At 41.1% G+C, this 23,031-nt stretch overlaps 1 protein-coding gene across 1 annotated transcript; it reads right to left on the reverse strand.

Moving 5' to 3' along the window:
• Positions 1 to 7,614: 7,614 nt before the first annotated feature.
• LOC129336145 (glioma pathogenesis-related protein 1-like) lies at positions 7,615 to 22,267 on the reverse strand. The gene is made up of 6 exons (XM_054989163.1): positions 22,088 to 22,267; positions 20,497 to 20,742; positions 18,432 to 18,544; positions 9,499 to 9,581; positions 8,004 to 8,030; positions 7,615 to 7,907 (listed from the first exon to the last, which is right to left on the reverse strand). Exons 1-6 carry the CDS (start codon positions 22,265 to 22,267, stop codon positions 7,615 to 7,617), a joined length of 942 nt encoding a protein of 313 aa, XP_054845138.1.
• Positions 22,268 to 23,031: the final 764 nt, after the last annotated feature.

Consider the following 23,031-nt stretch of genomic DNA (forward strand, 5'->3'; position numbering starts at 1 on the left):
CTTTGCTGCACATAGAATGTCTGGGTCTTACTTTCTATTTGACTTTTCTTACATTACAATAGACAACAGGAAATGAATTGGCTGAGGAGGAGGAAGCAACCCACTGAGTCATTTTGCCCTTGAGTGGTTCCTTTTCTTACACTTTTAGTAATTCTTCATACATTGTATGAAGAGCTGCTGTAGCATAGTAGTTAAGTAATTGGGTTGCGAGTCAGCCCTCTGCTGGTTTCACTCCCACTACTGCCATGAGCTCTGAAGGTAGCCTTCCGTTAAGCCACTCTTCTCAGCTCCTCAGCTGTATTATGGGGATAGCAACACTGACTGTTCACCACTCGGACTGTGCACTTATCTGTCTAGAAGGGTGGAACATAAGCAAACTGTTGTTGTTGTATGCATCTTCCTTTACTATCTATTGGACAGTGAAGATACTGGACAGTGTAAGCATCAAAAAGTAACTCGTGAGCAAGTACTGTAATTCTTAAAATCCCCTTATTGATTTTTCAGTTCTGTAATGAGTCTTATAGCTCATTCTAAACGTTCTCTGAGGGAAGTTTCGTAAACTGGTTTAGAAGAATTGCAAGTCTAGCCAGTAAGCAGAGTCAATAGATTAAAATACACACATACACACAGCTTCCTATTTTTTTATTTGGTTTACTATAAGAAGCATGGGCCAGCCTCTGTGGTGTTGAATGCCACCACCTGGAAAGAGGCAAATACACCTAAAATGGAAAAAAAATATTTTATTAAATTTATACTCTGCACAAGCAGGCTCAGAGCAAATAACATGATAAGATACATAAGAAAAAATAAAAAACAAAGGTAGTTATTATGTTATCTTAAAATTATTAATGCAGCTCACCCAATGCACATCCCATTCTCCAACATCAGGGCCTGTGGAGTAGGTTGGCTTGGCCAACTGTCTGATGAGCAACAGGAATCGGGACACAACCCCCCCTCCCTCCACTGGCAGGAGGCTGGTTGGATGACCTGCCCTCCACAACCCTTTAAAGCCTGGTGGAACATCTCTGTCTTACAAGTCCAGTGGAACACTGACAGTTCCCTCTGGGTTTGGGTCTTCATAGACAGAGTTCCACCAGGTGGGGGGCAGGGCCAAGAAAGTCCTGGCCCTGGTCGAGGCAAAGAAGACTGAGAAAGTCCAGTCCATTTTCCTGCATATTATAGGAAAGGAGGCTTTGGAAATTCACTTTGCAGAAGGATGAAACTTGAGGAGATCATAGATACATTTGAAGAGTATTGCATGCCTAAAAAGAATGAATCTTTTGAAAGGAACAAGTTTTTTTACATGCATGCAAAAAACAGACCAAACTATGGACCAGTTTACAACATAATTAGGGAGTCTCACAGTCTCTTTGCATGAAACATCTTACGTGAGGACACTCAAGTGTAGGAAGATACAACACTAGGCAGGAAGTGTAGTTTAAAAAGACAGAGCAGATGGAGATTGCTCCTCAGAGGGTTTGTTAATTTCATCTTCTCCTCCTCAAAGGCTCTGTCAATTTCACCTTCCCTTCGGGGAGGCAAAGATAAAATTAACAAACCCTCTGAAGAGCGATCTCATTGTAAAGTGTTTATTTGCATTGCAGGCATCTCCTAACCAGGGATACGGACTGCTCTTAGAACAGTATAAGGATTTGTTTGTAGGCCTAGGCTGTTTGCCAGGTGAACACTCCATTCAGATCAACGAGGCAGTGCCTCTTGTCTACCCATGCATAAAAGTGCCATTTGCTCTTCGAGACAAACTTAAATCTGATCTACGAAGGGTGATGGACTTAGAGGCAATTGCACTAGTTCAGGAACCAATGGATTGGGTAAGCTCCTTAGTGTTTGTGGAGAAACGTAATGATCAGATGCGTATATGCTTAGACCCAAGAGACCTCAATAAAGCAATCAAAACAGAGCATTTCAAACTGCCAACTAGGAAGGAGATAATGGCTCAGTTTGCAAATGCATCATGTTTTAGCCTCTGAATGCCTTTCATTTTCCGGAATCTGTCATTAGTAGGTGGTAGTACATTATCAGCTATGGTAAATTAGTCCTTAAGCATCTTCTTTTGATGCCCAGCAGGCAGGCTGGGGCAGATGGTGCCATCAGATGGCAGTCAGGTCATTCGATGCTTGGATCCATACCCTAAGCCATGCCAATGCTCCAATGCCTGAAATCAATAAAGTTGGGGCCAGTTTTACCCCAGCTATGTTTCTGTTTCTCCTTTTTCTTCAGCGCTCCTTGCCTCGCATCACCACCTTTGGGGCGGCAAAACATAGTTAACAAGTATATGAAGTGAAATCCTAAAATTCCACATTTAGGAATACTCCCTCAAGATAGGAATGAAATCAGGGCTTTTTTTCAACCTCTTAAAATACCCACGTTACTGGTGGCCCCATCCCTCTGATTTCCAGACAGAGATCAGTTCCCCTGGAGGAAAAAGCTGGGGGGATTCCAGGACACTTTTGGATGCTGGTAAGCCTGCCGGGGGGAGCACACACTGCGAGAAAGTGGGAGAATGGCATGCTGGCCCATGACAGGTGTCTCCCCCCCCCTCTGCTCCTTCGGGGAGGCAGGGATGGCTTCACCCCAAGCTGGGCCCATCAAGGCATCTCTGCAGGCCTGAAACGGCCAGGATCGAGCCGCTGCCAGGTGGGAGAGTGCTCTACCATGCGGCAGCACCCATTCCAGTCCGATTCAGGCCCAATCCTGGTCGTTTTGGGCCCAATTTGGCCCAATTTGGGCCCAAAATGACCAGGATTGGGCTGCTGCTGCCAGTTGGGGGAGTGCTCTCCCGCATGGCAGCGGCCAGTTCCAGGCCAGTTCGAGCCCAGTTTCAGGCCTGATTCAGCCCAATTTGGGCCTGAAATGGCCAGGATCGGGCCACTGCCAGGCAGGGGAGTGCTCTCCTGCGTGGCAGCGGTGCATTCCAGGCTGATTTGTGCATGAATCGGGCCCCCATGGAGTGCGGGAGTGCTACTAGGGCATCCACGGACTGCATGATGATGTCATTTCCTGGAAGTGACATCATCACATGGTCCCAGAGCGCGCACATATGGTACCCAGTGAGTTCCACAACCTCTTTTCCCAGAAAAAAAAAGCCCTGAGTGAAACTACTGCATCCCCCCAACTCCCACTCCCAACATTTATCCCAGAAGAACACCATGAAATGCTGAAAGCCACTGTTTATAGCTTAATAATGCAGGTAGTGAATTGGTAGGGTCAGAAGGTTCAAATCCAAATTTGTACAGTTGATAAACATGAGTTTATTCTTAGAAAAGCAGAACACTTGAAATTCAAACATAAAAGAATAGATATTTTCCCTCTATTCTGTAGACGTAGAAATCTAATCTTGCATTAGTTTGTATGAGTCAAAATCCATTTTCCAAGTTCATAAACAAGGTCTAAGAAACAGTCAGCTCCATTACTCTCATTCACAAGTTGTTAGAAAACACAGAAAGACAATCTGACTCACAGCAAAGAATCTCTAAAATAATTTCTAAGGAATTGGAGTCCCACTCTTTTAAACAGAGACAGATTGGGTAATGGTAGCCACATACCAGTATTAAATATCTTGTTTGTTTAAATCATTTATTAACCATCTTTCCTCCAAAGATACTCTTACAAGTCATAGAGACTGCATCAGGTAGGGCATTTGAAAGCCAATAAAGGAAGCTTATTTTTAGTTGAGGTTTCCATCTTCTATATTAATAATTGATTCAAATTAAGCATTCTCAAGATTAAACAGTGAGTTAGTCCAAGAAATTAATATCTCCTCTATGGTAGTCTTATCACTTCCCTCCATGGTAGCCATTGTTTCTTAAGGATGATTAAGCAACAGATGGAAAAGAGGAATTGAAGATTTGTTTTATGTAAGTGACAGCCAAAGATAATATAACAATAAAGTGTGACTGTTTTCTAATTGTCTCCCAAATGGAGTTCTGCCCTTTTAAAATGAAAATCTCCAACATAAAGCTGCCCAATTTTAGCATCAGGCTCTGTTGTATTAATTCTATTTATGTTATTCAGTAAAAGTATAATTAATTTATAAATTTCACTGCCAAAAAAATGTGTTAATGGTGTCTAGTTTAGGCCTGTTTCTTACATGCAACAGAATGAGAATGGAGTGAGGTGGGAGTGTGCCGATCTCTCTTGTGAGGAGCTATTGCCAAAATAATCACATGGACATGTAAGAAGTCCCTTTGGTTGAACTTTAGCATTGTGTTGTGTGCATTCAACACTTAACAAGACACTGACTACTCACTTTAAGGGAAAATCAGAAGTTGATTTGTTTATTACAGGTACAATATGAAAACCTTATTTTCCTAGTCGATAATCACTCAGTGTTTTAGTTAATTTTATTTAATAGTAATCTAATTAAATATGAGAATGTAAGATACAGGGATATTAGAGATACACAGGTCACATTGGTATATGTTAAAACTGTTAAAAATAAATGACATTCATATTCTACCTCAATTAAATCTAATGTAACAAAGTTCTACATCTCTTATCAAAGGCATAGGCAGAAAGGTATCCTTTCTGAATCCAGATCTGAGAAGTTCATATCACATTGTGCTGGGAGCTTATATAAGGTAAGTATGGAAAAATGTTTCTGATTAATTGTCTATTTAATTTTGTATATATTTTAAAAGCATCTATAAGCATCTATAAAGAGTTTTCAGATATCTAAAAATAAGTCCATACACAATTGTCGTCTACATGCCATATGTTCAAATATTGATAAGGTTGTACGGTCCATTGAATTACAGAACAATTATCTCTCCAGTATTGTAAATATTTCAGCTACAGTAAGGGCATGGTGAATCCATTTTCATTGACCAGCGGTTAGGCTCCAAGAAATGGACAAATATTTTAAAAGAATATGCGCCGTCAAGTCACCTCCAACCTATGTCAACCCTATGAATGAAAGACTCCAAAACATCTTATCATTAACAGACTTGCTCAGATTTATTGAGTCAAACCATCTCTTTTTAGGGCTTCCTCTTTTCCTACTGCCTTCCACTTATCCCAGCATTATTGACTTTTCCAGAGAGGTTTTCTCATGATGTGACCAAAGTATGATAGCCTCAGTTTTGTCATTTTAGCTTCTAGGGAGAATTCAGGCTTACTTTGATCTAGAACCCACTTATTTCTCTTTTGGGCTGTCCATGGTATCCGCAAAACTCCTTCCAGCGCCATATTTCAAATGAAACAATTTTCTTCTTGACAGCATTTTTCATTCTCCAACTTTTACATCTATACATAGTAATGGGGAATACCATAATTTGGATTATTTTATATTTATTTATTTATAATTTCAATTTATAAACCACCCAGCCCCGAGTACACATGGTCAGGGCAGTGAACAACATAATAATAAAAACATGCAAAAATAGTAAACAATTAAAATAATCCATGAGTAAAACATCCTTAGATGGCATTAATACTTTAGATTCTAAATTTATCACTGGCTCCCAAGAAGGCAGAAAGGGGACAGGAAAAACAGGAGAAGGGGGGCAGAGGAAAAAGGAGGGAGTACCAGTAGGATGGCTGTCCTCAGTCAAAAGCCTTAAAGAACATCTCTACTTTGCAAGTCCTGTTGAACTGCATTATCAGTGCAATCCTAAGTAGAGTTACTCCAGTCAAAGCCCACTGAAATCAATGGGCTTATACTGAAGTAACTCTGTTTAGGACTGCACTGTTAGTCATTAAATCTTGGCCCCCAGAAAGACATCCTTATCTTTAAGGATCTTTTCTAATTCCCTCTAGTTGCTTTTCCAAGTTGCAGTTTTCTGATTTTTTGGTTGCAATCCCCCTTTTGGTTGATGATTGAGCTAAGGAATAGAAAATCTTGAACAATTTCAATCTTCTCATTGTCAACTTAGTTGATATGAGTAATGACTTCCTCGAATTACTAACCATGAATCAGAGTAATGGGAATGAAAATGTCTGTTATTACTGGAACTCATAAGCAGATTCAATGAGCAATAATTAATTTCAGGCTACCTTTTGCTAACTAATAAAGCAAGAGCTATAGAAACACATATATTCTACATAGCATGAATGATTTACATTAAATTCTCTGACAGTAAAAAGGACTCTACATCTTCAAATGGAAGATGAACGATTTCATTTTGGAATGTTTTCCCATATTAAAAACTCCCTGCAAGCAGGAAACTAGGAAGCAAAGAAAAGGGGAAACATCTTTATCCCTGCTGGGCCAATTTTTCATTTGGATGGAGTTTTTGGTGCCAAGGACCATTCCTTGCTAGAATCTATCACCCACAGTTTGTAGGGGTACAATCCAGTCTACCACCTCTGGGTTCTTCCACCTGATTCTCTTGCATGTGAGAACCAGGCCAAAGATGGCTTTCAAGGTAGAGGATAATTTTATTGACAACTATTAGTCATCAGAGGCAAATGAATACCTGTTGCTGGATGGCAGCAGTAGGAGAGGGCTGTTGCTTTCATCTTCTACATATGAACTTCCCAGAGGCATTTTTTTGACCAGCATGGGATAGAGGATGGTAGACTAGATGGATCCATCATCTTCTTCAGCAGGCTCTTGCATTCCTTAATTCATATTATGACTCTATTAGGATATATAGGATATGAGAGCCAATTTGGTGTAGTGGTTAAGAGCTCAGGACTCTAATATGGAGAGCCAGGTTTGATTCCCCACTCCTCCACTTGAAGCCAGCTGGGTGACTTTGGGCTAGTCACAGCTCTCTCAGCCCCACCCACCTCACAGGGTGTTTTGTTGTGGGGATAATAATGACATACTTTGTAAACCGCTCTGAGTGGGCATTAAGTTGTCCTGAAGGGCGGTATATAAATCGAATGTTATTATTATGATGTTATTATTTTATAAAGGAAATGATTTCTAGTATTGTGGGCACTATGTTCCAGTAAAGTAATACTTCTGCAAAAACATACAGCTGCATCCTATATTGTCAGCCAAAGAGGCAATAAAACTGTTATTTACACTACTGATCAATACACAGAGGAAGAGGCCATGGCACAGTGACTGATGAGAGCCAAACTACAAGTGACGTCTTACACAGGTTGGACACTAGTCGGCTTCCCTCAAGTTTTGATGGGAAATGTAGGCATCCTGGTCTTGCAGCTGTAATGGAGAGCCAAGCTGTAAAACCAGGGCACCTACATTTCCCATCAAAACTTGAGGGAAGCTGACAAGTGTCCAACCTGTGTAAGGCGTCACTTGTAGTTTGGCTCTCAGGCCCAATGCTACTGTATCATTCAAAGACAAGCAAAAAGCAGGGTATGGAGGGAGAAGCAGCACTTAGCAGTTTTGAAACCACAGAAACACACACACTCAAAGTCATAACCACTATGGCCCACACAAAGTTACAGGGTTCATTCATTTGCAGTAGGACAAGTCCTCCTGCAACTGGCAGGCCAATTGGTCAGACAGGAGTCAATTATATTCAAGGTTCCTGCTATCCACCTTCTGTTCTTTTGGAAAGTACGGCTTTCGTGTTGGTGATATTTTGTATGCAACAAACAAAGGCTAGGAACTTACATTTTTAAAACAAAGTCTGAAAAGATTTGAAATATGCATTGGAAGACACATACAGGCTAGAGTGATTATTCATATATAAACATTTGGGGATATTTCTTGCATAACATGGCCACAGCTCCAAATGTCAACAGTATAAACAATAATCTTAGTACTATCACAGTAATACAGTATGAGTCACACGCAGAGCGAGATGGAATAGGAGCATTTGTGGGGGATGGAACAGAGTATGGTCGTTTCTCTGGTGGTGTAAAGTTGTTAGGGTGTGGAGGAATTGGTTGCAGTGGAATGGGAGGAGCTTTGGGTGGAGACTTTGTCCCCTGCTCAGGTATATCCCAATCTGGTGACCAATTGGAATAACCTAAAAAAAACGCACAAAACTGTCAGTCTTAGAAAAAGAGTACAGGTAATCCAAGCAGTAATGAAGGCACCCCAAATAATCATAGAGGATACATACTCAGCAACTGATTACGCTCTGGATTCTCTACGGAGTGAAAAGAAGGCAGTGTAAATATTGAAGCAAAGGCATTGCTTTCTGCATCAGTAATTTCAATAATATACTGCTTAGTATATTAAGCACTGAAAATTATTTCTATTATTTATAGCAATTTTGTAAAGAAATTAATACATCTCAATAGCACAGACCATTGCCTACATAGCTGAATATTTGGTTTAGGGATTATATTTACTACTTCCCTATTTTGACCCTGAAAATGACACTAATTAAATAAACATCTTGTAAAAATGAAATCAGGAATCAGCCAGGCTCCACTTCAAGTTGCTACCCTGTAGCAAGAGCGGCATGAGAATGGTATGTATACAGCCAATGTTTGTGTGTATGCTTTCTAACAACCAGTTAAATTTCCAAGCACAAGAGTTCACTTGTAGTATAGAATCTACATGCAGCTTTAGATACAGTGCATTTTTCCAGCATTCGAATCAAAACATATTTTCCTTCGGGGAAATTGCTGTCTTTTCCCCAGCTACTGAGAGGGTTGCATGAGTGTGACAGGCTCCTACTGTTTAGAGCCGGTTTCATCACTGAACTCAAGGGTCATAATTGCCCATTCTTTCCCCTCATGCCAGGGCCTTTTTTTTAACGGTAATATCAGCACCACAACTAAGAACAGAGAGCCTCTGATGGAAGCTGAAATACAGTTGTCCAAGAAGAAACAGTAGATCAGCCAGACTCCCCTGTTATACTTTAGCTGGACTCACTGCTGAAACTTGCAAGATAGTTGAAGATTGCTTTGCCAGTAATCTTTAATTTTTATTTGGAAGTAAATTGTATTCCTTTCAAAGGATCTGTATGGTTGCATAGGAATCTGGTCATAAACAAAATAAGAAACAGAAAATTTTGTGCAACTTTAAAGGTTTAGCTAGATAAGGTGCAGAAGTTCCATGTCTAGGTTTTCTGACATCTTCAGATTCCCTGGAAAGCCCCATTGAGGGTCAGAGCTGGAGCACCAGAGCAGCTTAACTCTTCCCACACACAATTATCCTGGGAGAAATAAGTGTCCCTAAGCTGTTTTAAGCCCAGCAAAGAGCTCTCAGAAACTAAGCAGGGTCTGCCTTGATTAGTAATTAGATGAGAAACTTCCAAAGAAGACCAGGGTTGCAGAGGAAGGCAATTGCAAACCCTCTCTGTTATCTATTGCCTTGAAAACCCCAGCAGGGGTTGTCTTAAATCAGCTATGATCTGACAGCACTTTCCACCACCGCCAAGGAAAAGAGATAAGCAAAGTGCACTGTTTTTATCTGCTGCTGGGGCTTCAAAACGGGGTGGCAAAGGATAAAGGTTTAAGCTAATCTCTGAAATGGATCATCACCAACTGCTTTTTGAGAAACCTGAAGATGTCAGGAGACCCAGTCACTGATTGCCAGTATATCATTTAGTTAAGCCTTATTTCCGGCATCACTTGCATCCCCAGTTCTGATAGAATCCTCCTTACCACAGAGATTATCTACACACTTTTCTCCATTACATTCACTGCATGGTCTTCCAGTTTCGTAAGGTTTCACTGGGTAATTGCCACTGCAATAGTAAAAGGTAATTATAATGTTGAATAGAAGAAACACTATTATATCCATTGTGAAAAAGTTGCAGCAGGCTATATAGTACATGGGGATATTTTGAAGATATTCCTGTACCCCAGTTATATGTGATGTGTTTTTAAAGGCAGAAAAGGACACACTATGTAATTATCTGAAGTTACAAATTTAAACTTTATCTTTTAAGCAGAAACTTCAGGCTCATTCACTAAACCATTCCAATTGTAATACATGTAAACAGAAATTCTTTTAAAGAAGCATTATTTATTAAAACTACTAAATAGTTTTAGTACTACTATAAACCTTTGTTTATATTTTAACAAATCTGAAACTATGTTATTGGTTTCAGGTGGGTAGAACAGCAAAATTCAAGTCCCGTAGCACCTTAAAGACTAAGAACCTTTTCAGGGTATAATCTTCTGAGAATCAAAGCTTCCTTTGTCAGATATGTTATTTGTTTAAATCATTGTTCAGCTAGAATCACACCAAAACAGAAGCAGACCTCTGAAATAAATTAAAATATTTGGATGAAAGTAAATTCCATTGATTTCAATGGTTCTTCCAAACCTAATTACTTAGGGACTTTCTAACACCTCAATTTAAATCATAATAGGCACAATCCAAGTAAGTGATCTATTGTGTATAAGTTAAATCGATGGAATTTGCATGCTTGCTTAACCATCTACTTAAATTCCATTCGCTCCATTATTTGGTCTGTATTAAGATAGACTAAAAAAATTGATACCTCTGTTAGTCCATAGTAAAATCTAAAATGAAAATCCAAAATGAAAACAACATGATTGTGCAATCTTTTCAAGTTCTGCAGAACACTTCATCAAGTTGGATATTATTGGGGGCGTGGCATGGACCCGGAGGAGGAAGGACGCTTAATGCAAGAGCTCCATTCCTTCCCACCCCAACATCACAACAAAACAAAATCCGTAGAATATGGATCATCACAACAAAATGAAATCCGTTTAAAATCATCACAACAAAACGAAATCCGTAGAATATGGGAAAGCAGATGCCAGAGAAAAGGAAGCATCAGGTAAAAGCGGCAAAAAACTTGCAGGAGTTCTTTTCGAACCAGGAAATAGCAAAGGCGTCAGGGAAGACACTGGGAGAGAAAAACAAAATGGCGGATGCAGTTAAAATCACCGAAATAAGCTCACTCTCCCAACAAGACAATCTTACTGATTTAATAAAGCAAATGGAACAAAACTTACTTGACAATATGACAAAGCTATCGCATCAATTTATAGCACAATTTGCTGAAATGAAAACTGAAATAAATAAGGCAACTCAAAATGCTAGTAAAGCTGTGGAAATCAGTAATGCAGTTCAGACGGAAGTCAGAAAGCTTCAAAGTACAAACACTCATTTTCAGGAAAGACTATTAAAATTGGAAATGGCTTTAAGGCAGAGAAATGTTAAATTTAGAGGATTTAAAGAAAATATGGATTTAAATGAAGAGTTGTCAAAATTTCTGGCTTCTTGGCTAACAAAGCAGCTGCAGTGGAAAGAGGATGAGGCTCCAAGAATAGAGTGGGTCCGTGGAAAGACGGAAAGAAAAAGTTCCCCAGAGATATTATAGCTACATTTCAGGATGGGAACATTAGAAAAAAGATTCTTGCAGCAGCCAGATCGAGGGGAGCATTGGATTATAACAGAACCCCAATATTGATCCTCACAGACTTACCATCAGAAGTACTGAACAAAAGGAGAGAACTGAAAGTTGCAACCGAAGCATTAAGGAATGCCCAAATAAGCTATAAATGGATCAACCTTGTTAACCTAGAGGTCTCCCATCAAGGCAAAATGTTTAGAGCAACAGACCAAGAATCTGGAGAAGCACTTCTTAGAGCTGTTGGAATTGAAACCACAACAAAAGTGGAGAAAAATACAGAGAAAAGAAGAATGTCAACTGCTTTATCTCACTTTAAAAACAGTAAAATACTAGTTCGGTAGAATTAACTGATTAATCCCAACATTTAGGACATAATAGCTACGTTGTGAAAAGAAAAAAGCATTTAATCAAGACTTCATAGGGAATTAGGGTGGTGGAGGGATAGGAGGGTATTGCATTTAGCCCCCATTGTCTATTTCTGTTCTCAGAATTGGTTATTATACCAATAACCTGTGAGATAAATACCTTCAGGTCACTGAGTTCAGAATTGTCTGTATGTTGGAGAATTAAAGGGGAGATAGAAACTTACTTAAGGTCAAAAAGGGGTATATTTCATTGTATCTTATTGGATTAGTATGGAGTTATAGTATTATAGTAATAGGTATTTAAGGAATAGTATGTTATACATATATATGTGGCTTTTTTTTTAGTTAGCATACTTAGTAGTACTTATAATATACTTATATAATCTTTATATTTTTAATTAAGATAAGTAATATAGTAAGTGTAGATAGTTAAGATAAGTAAAGAGATTTGATTAGTATGTATAATATAGATATATATTATAGACTTTAAGAATTTATATGATATACTTTTTAGATTAAGTTGGGTATGGAAAACTGCTGGGAGTCACTAGAAAAGGGGGGAAGGATGGGGAAATTATTATGGGGTAGAAAATGTTAATGATTTTTGTGTATGTTTGTGAACCCATCCAATAAATTTTTTTTAAAAAAAAACAGAATTGTCTGTATGTTGTGGGGGGAATTGTGGGAAACGGGGGGAAGGGGGAAGGGAGGGGATTGGAAGGACTTTAGAATTCATGATTGTAAACTAGCTTTAGGGGAGGAAGAGGGAAGGGGGAAGGGAAGGAGGGCTTATTCTAGCATAATTGATGTGTTTTAATAATAGTTACAAATTATTGTCTTTTCTTATTATCATCTCTAAGTATACTGCTAAAGTTTGACTAACAATTTATGAAACATTATTTTAATTATTCAATAGAAAGAAATCTTGTGTGATATGATAATAATATCTCTCTATGCATACTTATTTACTAATACTTATTTACTAATATTTGGAATTGTTATCACAAATATCTTTGTACATTTTTTTATTTGTTAAGCATTATTACAATAAAAATATATTTTTTAAAAAAGTTGGATATTATTCAAACAAAAAGGGAATAGGAATGGAGGAGTGACAGCTAGCCACTAGGGGTATACACAGGAAAAAATTTTTTTGGTAAATTTGAGTTCAGTAATACCAAACTGGAAAAAAATGGGTACTACCTGAATACCTAATTCATTCTCCAATTCAGTTTGGTAATACAGAGCAAATTTGGTAAAATTCAGCCATTGTTTTCAATCTAGTAATATCCAGGGGCCTGGGGGAGGGGTCATTTTTGACCAAATTTCACCAAATTTGCAGAGGTCCTACTCCCAACGGTCCTCTAAAGACCCCTCAAGTTTCAGATCGGACTATAGAGGTCCACTTTATAGCCCCCCAAGTAGGTGCCTCCAGCCACTTCCAATTTCCATTATTCCCTAAGGGAAAACTATTTGGGGGTTTAAAGGGGGCTAAGGGTGGCATTTTGAAAGCAAAATCACCAAATTTGCAGGGGACCTACTCCTGACTGTCCTCTAAAGATCCCTCTCTAAGGATCCCCCAAATCCAGTTCTGTGGGCACCTGAGTAAGATGCCCCCAGCAGCTCTATTGTTCCTATTGTGCAGAAAAAACTCCAAGCTGACTCCCACTGCAAAAACAAATGGACCAAGGCTGCCAAATATAAGCTCCACAACAGACAGTCCAACAGAACCAAACCAAGGCCCCCAAAACACCCCCATGCCCCCTAACCAGGCTGACTAGCCACTCTCCATTGTTCTCAAGGATGAGAACTTTTACAAGATATTTCCCAGGGACTCATATGCATAGGGCAAGGATGCTACCAAGGCATACTCTCAAATGCAAGCTCATCCCTGGGGGAGCCCAACAGAACCAAACTCATGCCCACCCAAACCCTAGCGCCCGCTGAGCAAGCTGACCAGCCACTCTCCATTGTTCCCTATGAAGACTAACATCACACCAGAGAATGGAAGATTTGTTTTTACTTACTGTGAAGATTCTTTTCTCAGTGGTACAGAAGTGGGGCGGTTCTTACTTCTGGAATATAGCTCCACCTCTCCAAAGGCAGAGTCAGTCAGCTGATTTTGATCCCAGAGAGGAGGGGCTTGTCCCAGGGATCTCCAATCTGTTCCCAAGCCTTGACTCCCCATAATGATACCAAGAGAGAATACAACTCCCCTCAACATTATTTTCTTAATAGTAAGATCCCTCCACTGACACTAGCAGGACAAAAGCTACCACTCTAACTTTCCACCCAATTGTAGAAGCCGCCCCCAAGAATCTCGGGTGGGTAGGACTGCCCCACTCCTGGATCACCAAGATAGGAAGCTTCATGGTAAGTGAAAACAAGTCTTTCATTCTCTGGTGGTCATAGGAGTGGGGCACTCCTTTCTTCTGGGACATAAAAAAGCAGTGTGCCCTAGGGTGGTTTGTCTGGCTCCCAGGCCTAGAGGGTGTGTTGTAGTACCCTCCTGCCAAAAACTGCCTCTGCAGAGGCCAACTTATGTATTCTGTAGTGCCTGGTGAGTGAGTGCACTGATTACCATGTGGCTGCCTTACAAATTGTCTCTAATGACTGAAAAGATCTATGGGCAGCACTATCTCTTTGTCCTATGAAATGAGCAGTTCACCTTTGTAATGAAGTCTCATTCAGTTTGTAATATTACTCTGTCATTTTGATAGTGCCTGCAGTTTCAATGCTCGTCTAGCTGATGTGATTCCCTCCAGAAAAGGTCAAGTCCTTTAGTGGACGTGAGGACATAGGCTCAAAGAGGTCTTTAGATAATGCTTTCAGTATCCAATTAAGATTCCACATGGGAAACCGGTGAACCCATGGAGGCTTCAACAATGAAGTCCCCTTTTAAAATCTCTTGATATGAGGGTGATGTACTATGGAATTTCCCTTCCTAGGAACCTATCCTAGAAACTTTTTTTTGAGGGAAGGACTTTCTTCTTTTCTTTGTCCTCCACCAGGTATTTGTTCAGAGCTTCTCCAAACAGGTTATTGCCTTTGAAGGGAACCGCTGTGAGTTGGCTTGGGCCGAATGGTCTAAGTCCCATTTCTAAGTCCAGTGTTGCAACTGGCTACCACACTGAAAACCATGGTTCTTGCTGACAATAGCAGAACATCTAAGAGCATGTTCATTGCAAAGGCTGTTGCCAGGTCTATTTCCTTGGTTCTGTCCTTCAGCTCATTGAGGACATTGCTGATCACTGCAGTCAGGTCTGAAAACCCAAGAGAATGTATCTCTAGCAAAGAGCAAAGTTGCTGCCAATGCTCTGAGAGGAAGCTTCAGATTTCTGCACAGAGCTAGTTTGATCCTCCTGACAAAGGAATCCTTGGGCAGACTGTCCATCTCAATGGGCAGCATGGGAATAGATGCTAGGCTGGTCACTGGATCATTCACCATTGACAGTTTGATCCTCTTAGTAGCCTCTGGAACCAGTGTATAAGACTTAGAAAAAGAAATAGGATGGTTAGCTTTGGGTTTTACTGAAGCTTCCCACTTAGCCTTCTCCAAGGCATAAAAGGCTGCTGGAAGGGGAAATTCTGAAGGAGTTAATCCCAATTTGGGAGGGGGGCTCTCCAACCCCTTTGAGAAATCTAGGCTTGGTTCCTCCTTCCCCTTGGCCTTATGGGAAATCTATAGGACCCTCAGCACCTTAAGGAGTATAGTATATGGCTCCTGGGGGAAAAGCCTTATTTGTAGCGGGGTGACTATGTTGTACTAGGGAATTTCCCCTCTTCTAATAGTTCTACTTCTTCTCTGGCTGAAGAATAATAATATAGCTCTGAGTCCTCAGGTTGGAGACATAACAGAGGGCTGTGCTATTTATGGCACTTGCCTCCTCTATGATCGGGGGAGGGGGAGAGATCCTGCTCCTTTTTTCCCCCTTGGAGTCAGATCCCCCACTGGGTTGCCTGTCTTGTTCTTCTGAGGGTCCTAGACTCCTTGTCTGTGCTCTTCAGGACCTCTTTGAATTCCTTCTTAGTTCTGTCCTGAGCCATGCCAGTAGGATTATTATAACAACTGTGCTTATATGCCACTCTTCTAGGCTGACTACTGCCAATCAGAGCTGTGAACAAGGTCAATATTATCACTATAACTCCAATACTATTGTATTGCTGCTCTACTTTCCCACCTCCTTCTTTTTGCAGCCTCCGTTCCCCATTGGATTAGTCTTACTGTGGTTCAGTAAGACTGGCCCTCCACCCCCCCGGGCCCCCCACCCCCACCCCCACTTACCTTGCAGTCCGCAGCAGCGGTGGCTCCAGCCTTCCCCACCGCCCTGCAGGATCAGGAGGCAGTGTGGCGGCAGAGGAGCCGACTGGCTCCAGGCTGTTGCAGCCTCATGCTGCCACCACCACCGCTGCAGCAGCGACCTGCCGCCCAGCTGATGACCCTCCCACTCTCCCTCTGGCCAGGTAAGTGGGTGGGGGTGGAGGGGTTGCCCCAGGGGGAGTTGGGGGGTGGAGGGGTTGCCCCACCACACTTCAGTATGCTCCGAATATTTATGGAGCATACTGAAATGAGTAAAACACTATAATTCCGAAGTGGCTTGCCGCTTCGGAATTATGGTATTTCCAATTCCCCCCCACCCCCGCTTCAGGCAAACTCAAAGCGGGAAACCCAAATCTTTTCAGGCTGCACACCCCTAAGCAGAAGTCCTCCAGGTGCAGGTCTCAGCAGACAGCAGCAGAAGTCCACTCACTGCAGGATCAAGTCTCAGACTCGCAGTCCAAAGCAGCCAGAGCACAGAGAGAGAGAGAGCCAGCAGCTAGCAATAAGCCAGGAAGTATCTCTCAATCTCCAGGACAGAGCAAAATAGAGCCTGACTGAGGCAAGCCCATTAATTTAACTCCTTGCTGCAGTTTTAAAAAGGCCTCCTATTGGCAACAGAAGAAAAGCTCCTGCAAAGACTGGCTACTCACTCCTCCTTCCTGTCCCCCTTCCCCGTCTCTTCTGCCTCTGCCTCACTCCCCCTCCTTTCTCCCTCCTCCCTTCTGGTTAAAAAAGGCAGAAACACTGTTTCTTTGCTGTTCCTTAGGAAAGGAACAGCCCCGCTGTGATTTCCTAAATTTATCGAATTTTACTGAATACATTTGGTAAACTTAAATTCGGAAATACCAAATTTGATTTAGTATTTCCTTTTAAGTTTGATATTTTTAATTGAACACCAAACCCGAATTGCACACCCCTACTACCCACATCCTATGAGCTATGCATTCCAGACACTATACAGAGACCTTCATAGCATGGCCTGAAAGATGTTTTTCTGCCACCCCCTATGTTTCTTTTACAGTGCAATCCTATGCAGAGTCTGCATAGGATTGCACTGTTAATCATCCTATCTGATGAAAAGTTATGAAGAATTCAAAAGCTTGCTCAGTCATGCTTGGTTCTTCTTAACAAAGGTATTGCATGAATGTTGGTTTTAGATTCTGCTCACTGTGTTTAGAAATGGAGTTTTAAGCACCAATTATGTGGAAATATTTGCATTTAGTCTGAAGAATGGCATGGGAAGCCTGATCTAACAGTTAACTAGAGCTGCTCTAACAGGTTTGTGTCACTGCAGTAAAAGAAGTGGAAAACAGAATGAAATATGTACCATTACAAGTGTACCATAAGTACCATTACAAGTGTCAACAAACCATTCATTGGTTTGTTGGAGAAGTGGGGGATGGGAGCACCAACCTTCTGCATAGTGCTGGGAATGATGTCATTCGCAGTGCAATGCGGAAGCAATGGGTCGCGCCAGAGGCTGATTTGATAAATGATGTTATTTCTAGCACAACACTTTCCAGAGTGTGCTCTGGGTTTTTTGGCCAGTTCCTGCACCTTTCCCTTTATGGCTATGTGAGAGGTGGCAGGGAGCAGAGTCTGGGATGGGGGATCCCCCGCTCCCACAAACTGTGGGCCTAAAGTGGGCCTATGTTTTGGGCCTAAAGTGCCACCTGGTGAGGAAAGGATATTTGAAAAAGAGAATGTTAATGTTCTTTAGTGACTATGGATGTTTCTTGAATGGAAACTGATTGTTAGGAAGTGGTATCTTGACAGCTCTTAGATGAGATACCTATCAGATCTTGGAAATAGCGTTGCCAATTTAGGGTTGGGAAATTCCTGAAGATTTAGAGGTGGAAGGGGCACAAAAAAGGAGGGCGAGTATGATGCTAGTTCATTTCTGGTCATGATTTTCCACCCCATCTTTGGTTGACCTGGCCAAAGGAAGCAAATGTTTTATATTTTATAATTCTAATTATAGTTCTGGAGAATTCAAAAGCTTTACCACTATTTTGCTGGACTTAATAAAGGATATGAAATGAATTTTTATTTTTGCCTCTTTCTTTGTGCTCCACCTGTAGATGAATCAAATATTGCAATTATCACCTATTCCCCTCCTATTCAAACTGGGAATAAATTCCAGAGAGGTGGTCCAGTTAATCTTTTGCAGCAACAACCAACAGGAGTTTCATGACACCTTGAAGACAATGACTGCAAGACTAACAAAACTTACCTAGGAGTAAACATGCATAGGATTACACAGTAACAAAACCCAAGGAGTGCTGCCATGGAACATCTCACTGCTATGGAAAGTGTGGGGTGGGTAACAATTCTGATAAGAAGTATAAATTGCACTATTCTGAATCACTGAGCACTAATACAGCATACAGATTAAAGCAGATTCTGGTCAATGATATATGGGTAGGACTCCCTTTACTTGTGTCAGTGATATAAGGAAATTTTTTTCTCATCATCATTATTCATATGACCAACTTTAAAAATATTAGGAAAAGAATATACGCTGGTCCGTAGTTGCACACAAAATGTGCTCCATTGTAGAGGCGTTGAAAACCCGAAACTCTCTGGCAGAACTGGACAGCACAGCCAACTTTATAACTAGTTGCCCAAACAACCTGAGAAAGAAAAAAGTACATCTTATATTAGCAAGGTTTTATCAAGTCTACATGAACACTGCTACAGTGAAGCTACAGTACCTTTAGCCCAAGCTATCATTTCATATGCATTTTTGCAAATCCCCATGACCGTATTACCTACTCCTAATCCTTATATTTAAAAGTTGTACTATTGGGATTGGAGAGAGCAATTTCTGTTTCCTCATGATATTTTTTCAAGCCATTTACAGCTTATTTCAGATCTTATCACAGGTCTCTGAAGTTAACCAGGAAAATATACAGGCCCATTGTAATTCTTTTGTGATATGTTATGGGCAGGGCTTTTTTCCAGAGGGAATGGAATTGCAGAACCTCTTGAAAATGGTCACATGGCTGGTGGCCCCGCCCCCTGATCTCCAGACAGAGGGGAGTTTAGATTGACCTCCGCGCCACTGAGCGGCGCGGAGGTCAATCTAAACTCCCCTCTGTCTGGAGATCAGGGGGCGGGGCCACCAGCCATGCGACCATTTTCTCTGAGGGCAACCAAATGAGTTCCACCACCTCTTTTCCCAGAAAAAAAGCCCTGTTATGGAGATAAAATTGCTACATCCTCTCCAACTTAGATGCCAATGCACGTTTGGATACTAACTAGTTCTATGTGGGAGAGGCAAGGGGAAGAGCAAAGGCAGTGAAAACAGCATTTATCAAGGAATCCCAGGATCTATGAGCCAAATTGGGTTTCACACATGAGACAAAATAAACCATACTTTTAACATTATGCCAGAACCAAGCATGATGGACTTTCCCCTTGTTTTATTTCATGGATACCTTCCATATCAGTAAATTATGCTTTTATATGTACATACATGCATATGAAATTGAGAAACTGTGTGTGAAAGAGAACATACATGCTTTACATGCCTCATTTGTACAGAGCATGCACACTTAATGACAAATTTCAAGGCTAATTAAAACAGCTCTTTTGACACTAGAAAAAATATTCCCTTACAGTGTGATTCTACAATCAAATAAGGTTTTTTTAAAAAGTATTAATTTATTATGAGTACACTAGGTGGAACTAGACATGGGCACGAACAGCATTATGAACAGAATAAAAACCCACAAACAGCCCAATCTGCTGTTTGCTAACAAGCTGTTTGTGAGGCCCCATCCTAAACGAACAGGTGGTCGTTTCAAGCCTCATTCAGCCCTTAGTCAAGCCAGACAGTCTGGCACCTGCTATCAATCCCCTTGGCAACGGGAGGCAGTGACTGAACTCTGTCTGAACTCCTTCTGGCTTTCCTTCTGGCTTTAAACCTTCAAAGTACTTCCAGCAGAGAGTCCTGTTTTTGCCACTGTGAAGAGAAAATGACAGCCAACAGGGAGACCCGTGGATCATGCCTTTCCCGGGGTGCAATCACTCTGAAACTTGGTGGGGAGTCTTCAGAGGACAGAGAGGACTATGTCCCCTGCAAATTTGGTGGGTATTGGACATTGGGAAGGTCAGTTTGTAACCCCTCAGTTAGCTGCCAGCAGACACTGCTGTTTTTGCCAGGACAGGGCCCTTTAAACTATCAGCTGGCAAGTGGCAGGGGGGAATCCCCCCTGCCGCCTGCCAGCTGATAGTTTAAAGGGATCTTTAAAGGGCCAGGTAAGTGAGTTTGAGGGGAGGGGGGGCTAAGTGGGGGGGTTTGGGTGGGGGTGGTTCTGGCCCCCATGAACAACAAACAGAGTGTTTGGTTTTTTTTTTCTCATTTGTGCCCATGTCTAGGTGGAACCCACTGGATTTGCCAGTGGGTTCCACCTAGATTATTGAACAGGCTAATTCCTGCTTAGCTTCAGAAATGCTGCGGTATCAGGTGCTATCAGGTGCTCTAGATCCCTGACTTTGTGATGAAAAGTCTAACATATCTTTCATATTAGCTATATTTAGTTTGTAGTTTCTGGCAATAAAAGAAGAATGAACAGATCACCTGTGTATAATGACCACAAACTTTAGTACATGCTCTGCTCTCAAAGCTGTAGTAACTGACTTCATCATGCCAGTTTTGGATGGCTGCTTTTACAGAGAACAAATTCAGCGAACCAGTCCAGATGTTCTCTCCAACTGGAGTAAATGTTGGGTGAACCTTTCCTGGAGTTTTGAGATAGATATTATGATCAAAGTGACACTTCTTTGCCCATGCTTTGGCGGTCTTTGCCAATGCAGGGTCCCAAGTCTGCAGAATTAAAAAGACAAGTTAATATTGTTTGTTATTTATGAGTTTTTAAAAATATTCTTACTTTACTACCAGATGACTATAGATAAAATGCAATACAGACATTAGCCCCTTCTGCACCAGGAATGTAACTCCTTACTATCCTAGAACTCAAGCCAAAAGACATGGAATCAGCTTGTCTGGGCCCTTTCACACCTCTCATGTTTGGTCAGGGTGGTGCCGTTCTTTTTAGTCTGCTACGTGTCAAAATGTTTCAGGATTCATGAGTGCTGGTGCTTTCATCACATCAGTGATGTCACAGCACCAACCCTTTCCTTTCCTTTTTTTCTTTTCTTTTTGTACACATGACGCATGGATGGATAGCTGGAATGCTGGATCAATCTATTTCCTGGATTTCTCCCTCTCAACCCATTGGTACATTGATCCTAGTCTGGATTAAAAAAAAAATGAGTGGGAGATGAAAGAGGGGAGGGGGGAAGAATGGGAAGGAGGGGAAGGGAGTGGCTGAATCACAATGAAGTGGGCTGGCAGAGGGTGTGAGGAGGGCACGAGAGAGTTGGACACTAAAAGACGGACTAAAGAGAGTACACAAGAAACAGCCAACTAGAAAATAGATTTTTTAAAAAAGGTGGGGTTTAAGTATACCCAGGAAAGCTGTGAAAAACCCATATAGTAGCCAGAGTGATTACTCATAGCAGCAAATCTAGTGCACATGGTCACAAAAAAAATGCTGCTGTATGAAAACTGAATCAATGAAACTGGTCCGTGCAGAAGGGGTTACTATCATATACAGCCACTATCAAAAGATGCATCCCAAGAAAATGTGTTTTCCAAAGTCTTCTTTGCTGCCTTCCTGTGTCATTAAACAAGTAACCTTTTCAGAGCAGAAAATGTGGCAGATTTGTTCCTGGGAGATGCAAAGAATGAACATTATAGGTTTTTTGTGGTGTTGATGATGGAAGACGTATATTTAATGGTGTTTCTTGGATAGTGACTACTCCAGATTATTGAGCTGTCAAAGTCATACCTGCCAGTCAGGGAGACCAGAGTGCTATGTATAATGTATGACAAAGAGAAGAAAGGAGAAATGCCGTGTATTTGGGGACAGAGAAGAGTGAGAAAAATTTTGCAGTTAACCAGTTGTAAAGACTGGTATAGTTCATTAAGGTGTCTATCTGGTTTCCCCCTACTCATCATTTGTTTGTAAATAAATATACATTATACAAACATAATCCTCCAGTTCTTTCATGTCACAAGGAAATGGTTATCCTAAAATTTTCCTACTTTCAAGGAAGTAAGAAGGGCAAAACCAATCTTTGTACAAAGACAAGGAAAACTTCCTTACCATACGCTGCATGTTGCTGGCTGAGGGATTCACCCTGGACCGAAAATAATTGTGAGTTTTCACACACTCCTGAATAAACTGCTGATCTTCTATATCAGGCAATGAAGTTTGGTCATAGGTGTAACAGCAAACAGAAAGCTCCAATATCAGCAAAAGTTGAGATAACAATCTGCATTTCATTTTTCCTCAAAATATTCTGTTTCTCACTATATTTTCAGAGAAAAACCTTCCTTTTCAAATATAATGCTGTTTGCTTCGTACATAGTACTCTGATGATATAATATTGAAGGTGGGGCTTATAATTAAACTCAAGTCACAGTAACGAGAACAAGTTGCTTCAGCAATCAGAATTAAGTAGAAAAAGACAGGAAGTGATTTCGTTAACACTTGTGTTGCTAAACCTATCTGTTTCAGAGAAATCCAAATAGAGCATTGTTGTGAATTTGCTTTATGATTACCTAGGAATGGACTGTACCTAAAATGACAAACCTGGTGGGAGCAGGGCCCATGGCAAAGGAATGTTAATGTTCCTCAGAGGTTGCTAATTGTTTGAAAATGGTCCACAGGGAGCTCTGTCAAATACCATCTGAGTCTGGAGTAGGTGACCCCCCCCTCCCCCGGCATATTTGAAAGGAAGAGACAAGTGTATGTTTTGAATGGACAAGAGTAACAGGCAGAGGCAGCTAAGAGCTGACTGAGGGCCACAGTACACATTTCAATGTACAAGAGTCTGCCATGGGGACACACATCCATATGGCAATTGCAAGTTCTTGGTGGCCATCTCATCCGGCCAATGAGCAACTGGTGAAAAAGACAGGAGGCTGAAGGCTGCTCCAGGGTGTGAGCACAACACACCAGCTCAGAGCTTGCCAGCTGAGAGCCAAGCTACAAGTGACTTTTTTCACATGGAGAACACTTGATTGTTTTCACAAGTTTTCCTGGGA

Source organism: Eublepharis macularius, chromosome 9 (genome assembly GCF_028583425.1).
Source record: "Eublepharis macularius isolate TG4126 chromosome 9, MPM_Emac_v1.0, whole genome shotgun sequence".
NCBI lineage: Eukaryota > Metazoa > Chordata > Lepidosauria > Squamata > Eublepharidae > Eublepharis > Eublepharis macularius.

Bases quoted from the DNA above. Each gene is read 5' to 3' on its own strand.
- LOC129336145 (XM_054989163.1), bottom strand. From the start codon at position 22,267: ATGAAATGCAGATTGTTATCTCAACTTTTGCTGATATTGGAGCTTTCT. The intron at 20,743-22,087 runs GTAAGGAAGTTT...TTAATTCTGCAG, and splicing joins CCAGCAACATGCAGCGTATG to ACTTGGGACCCTGCATTGGC. The intron at 18,545-20,496 runs GTGATCTGTTCA...TTTCTTTCTCAG, and splicing joins TTTGTGGTCATTATACACAG to GTTGTTTGGGCAACTAGTTA.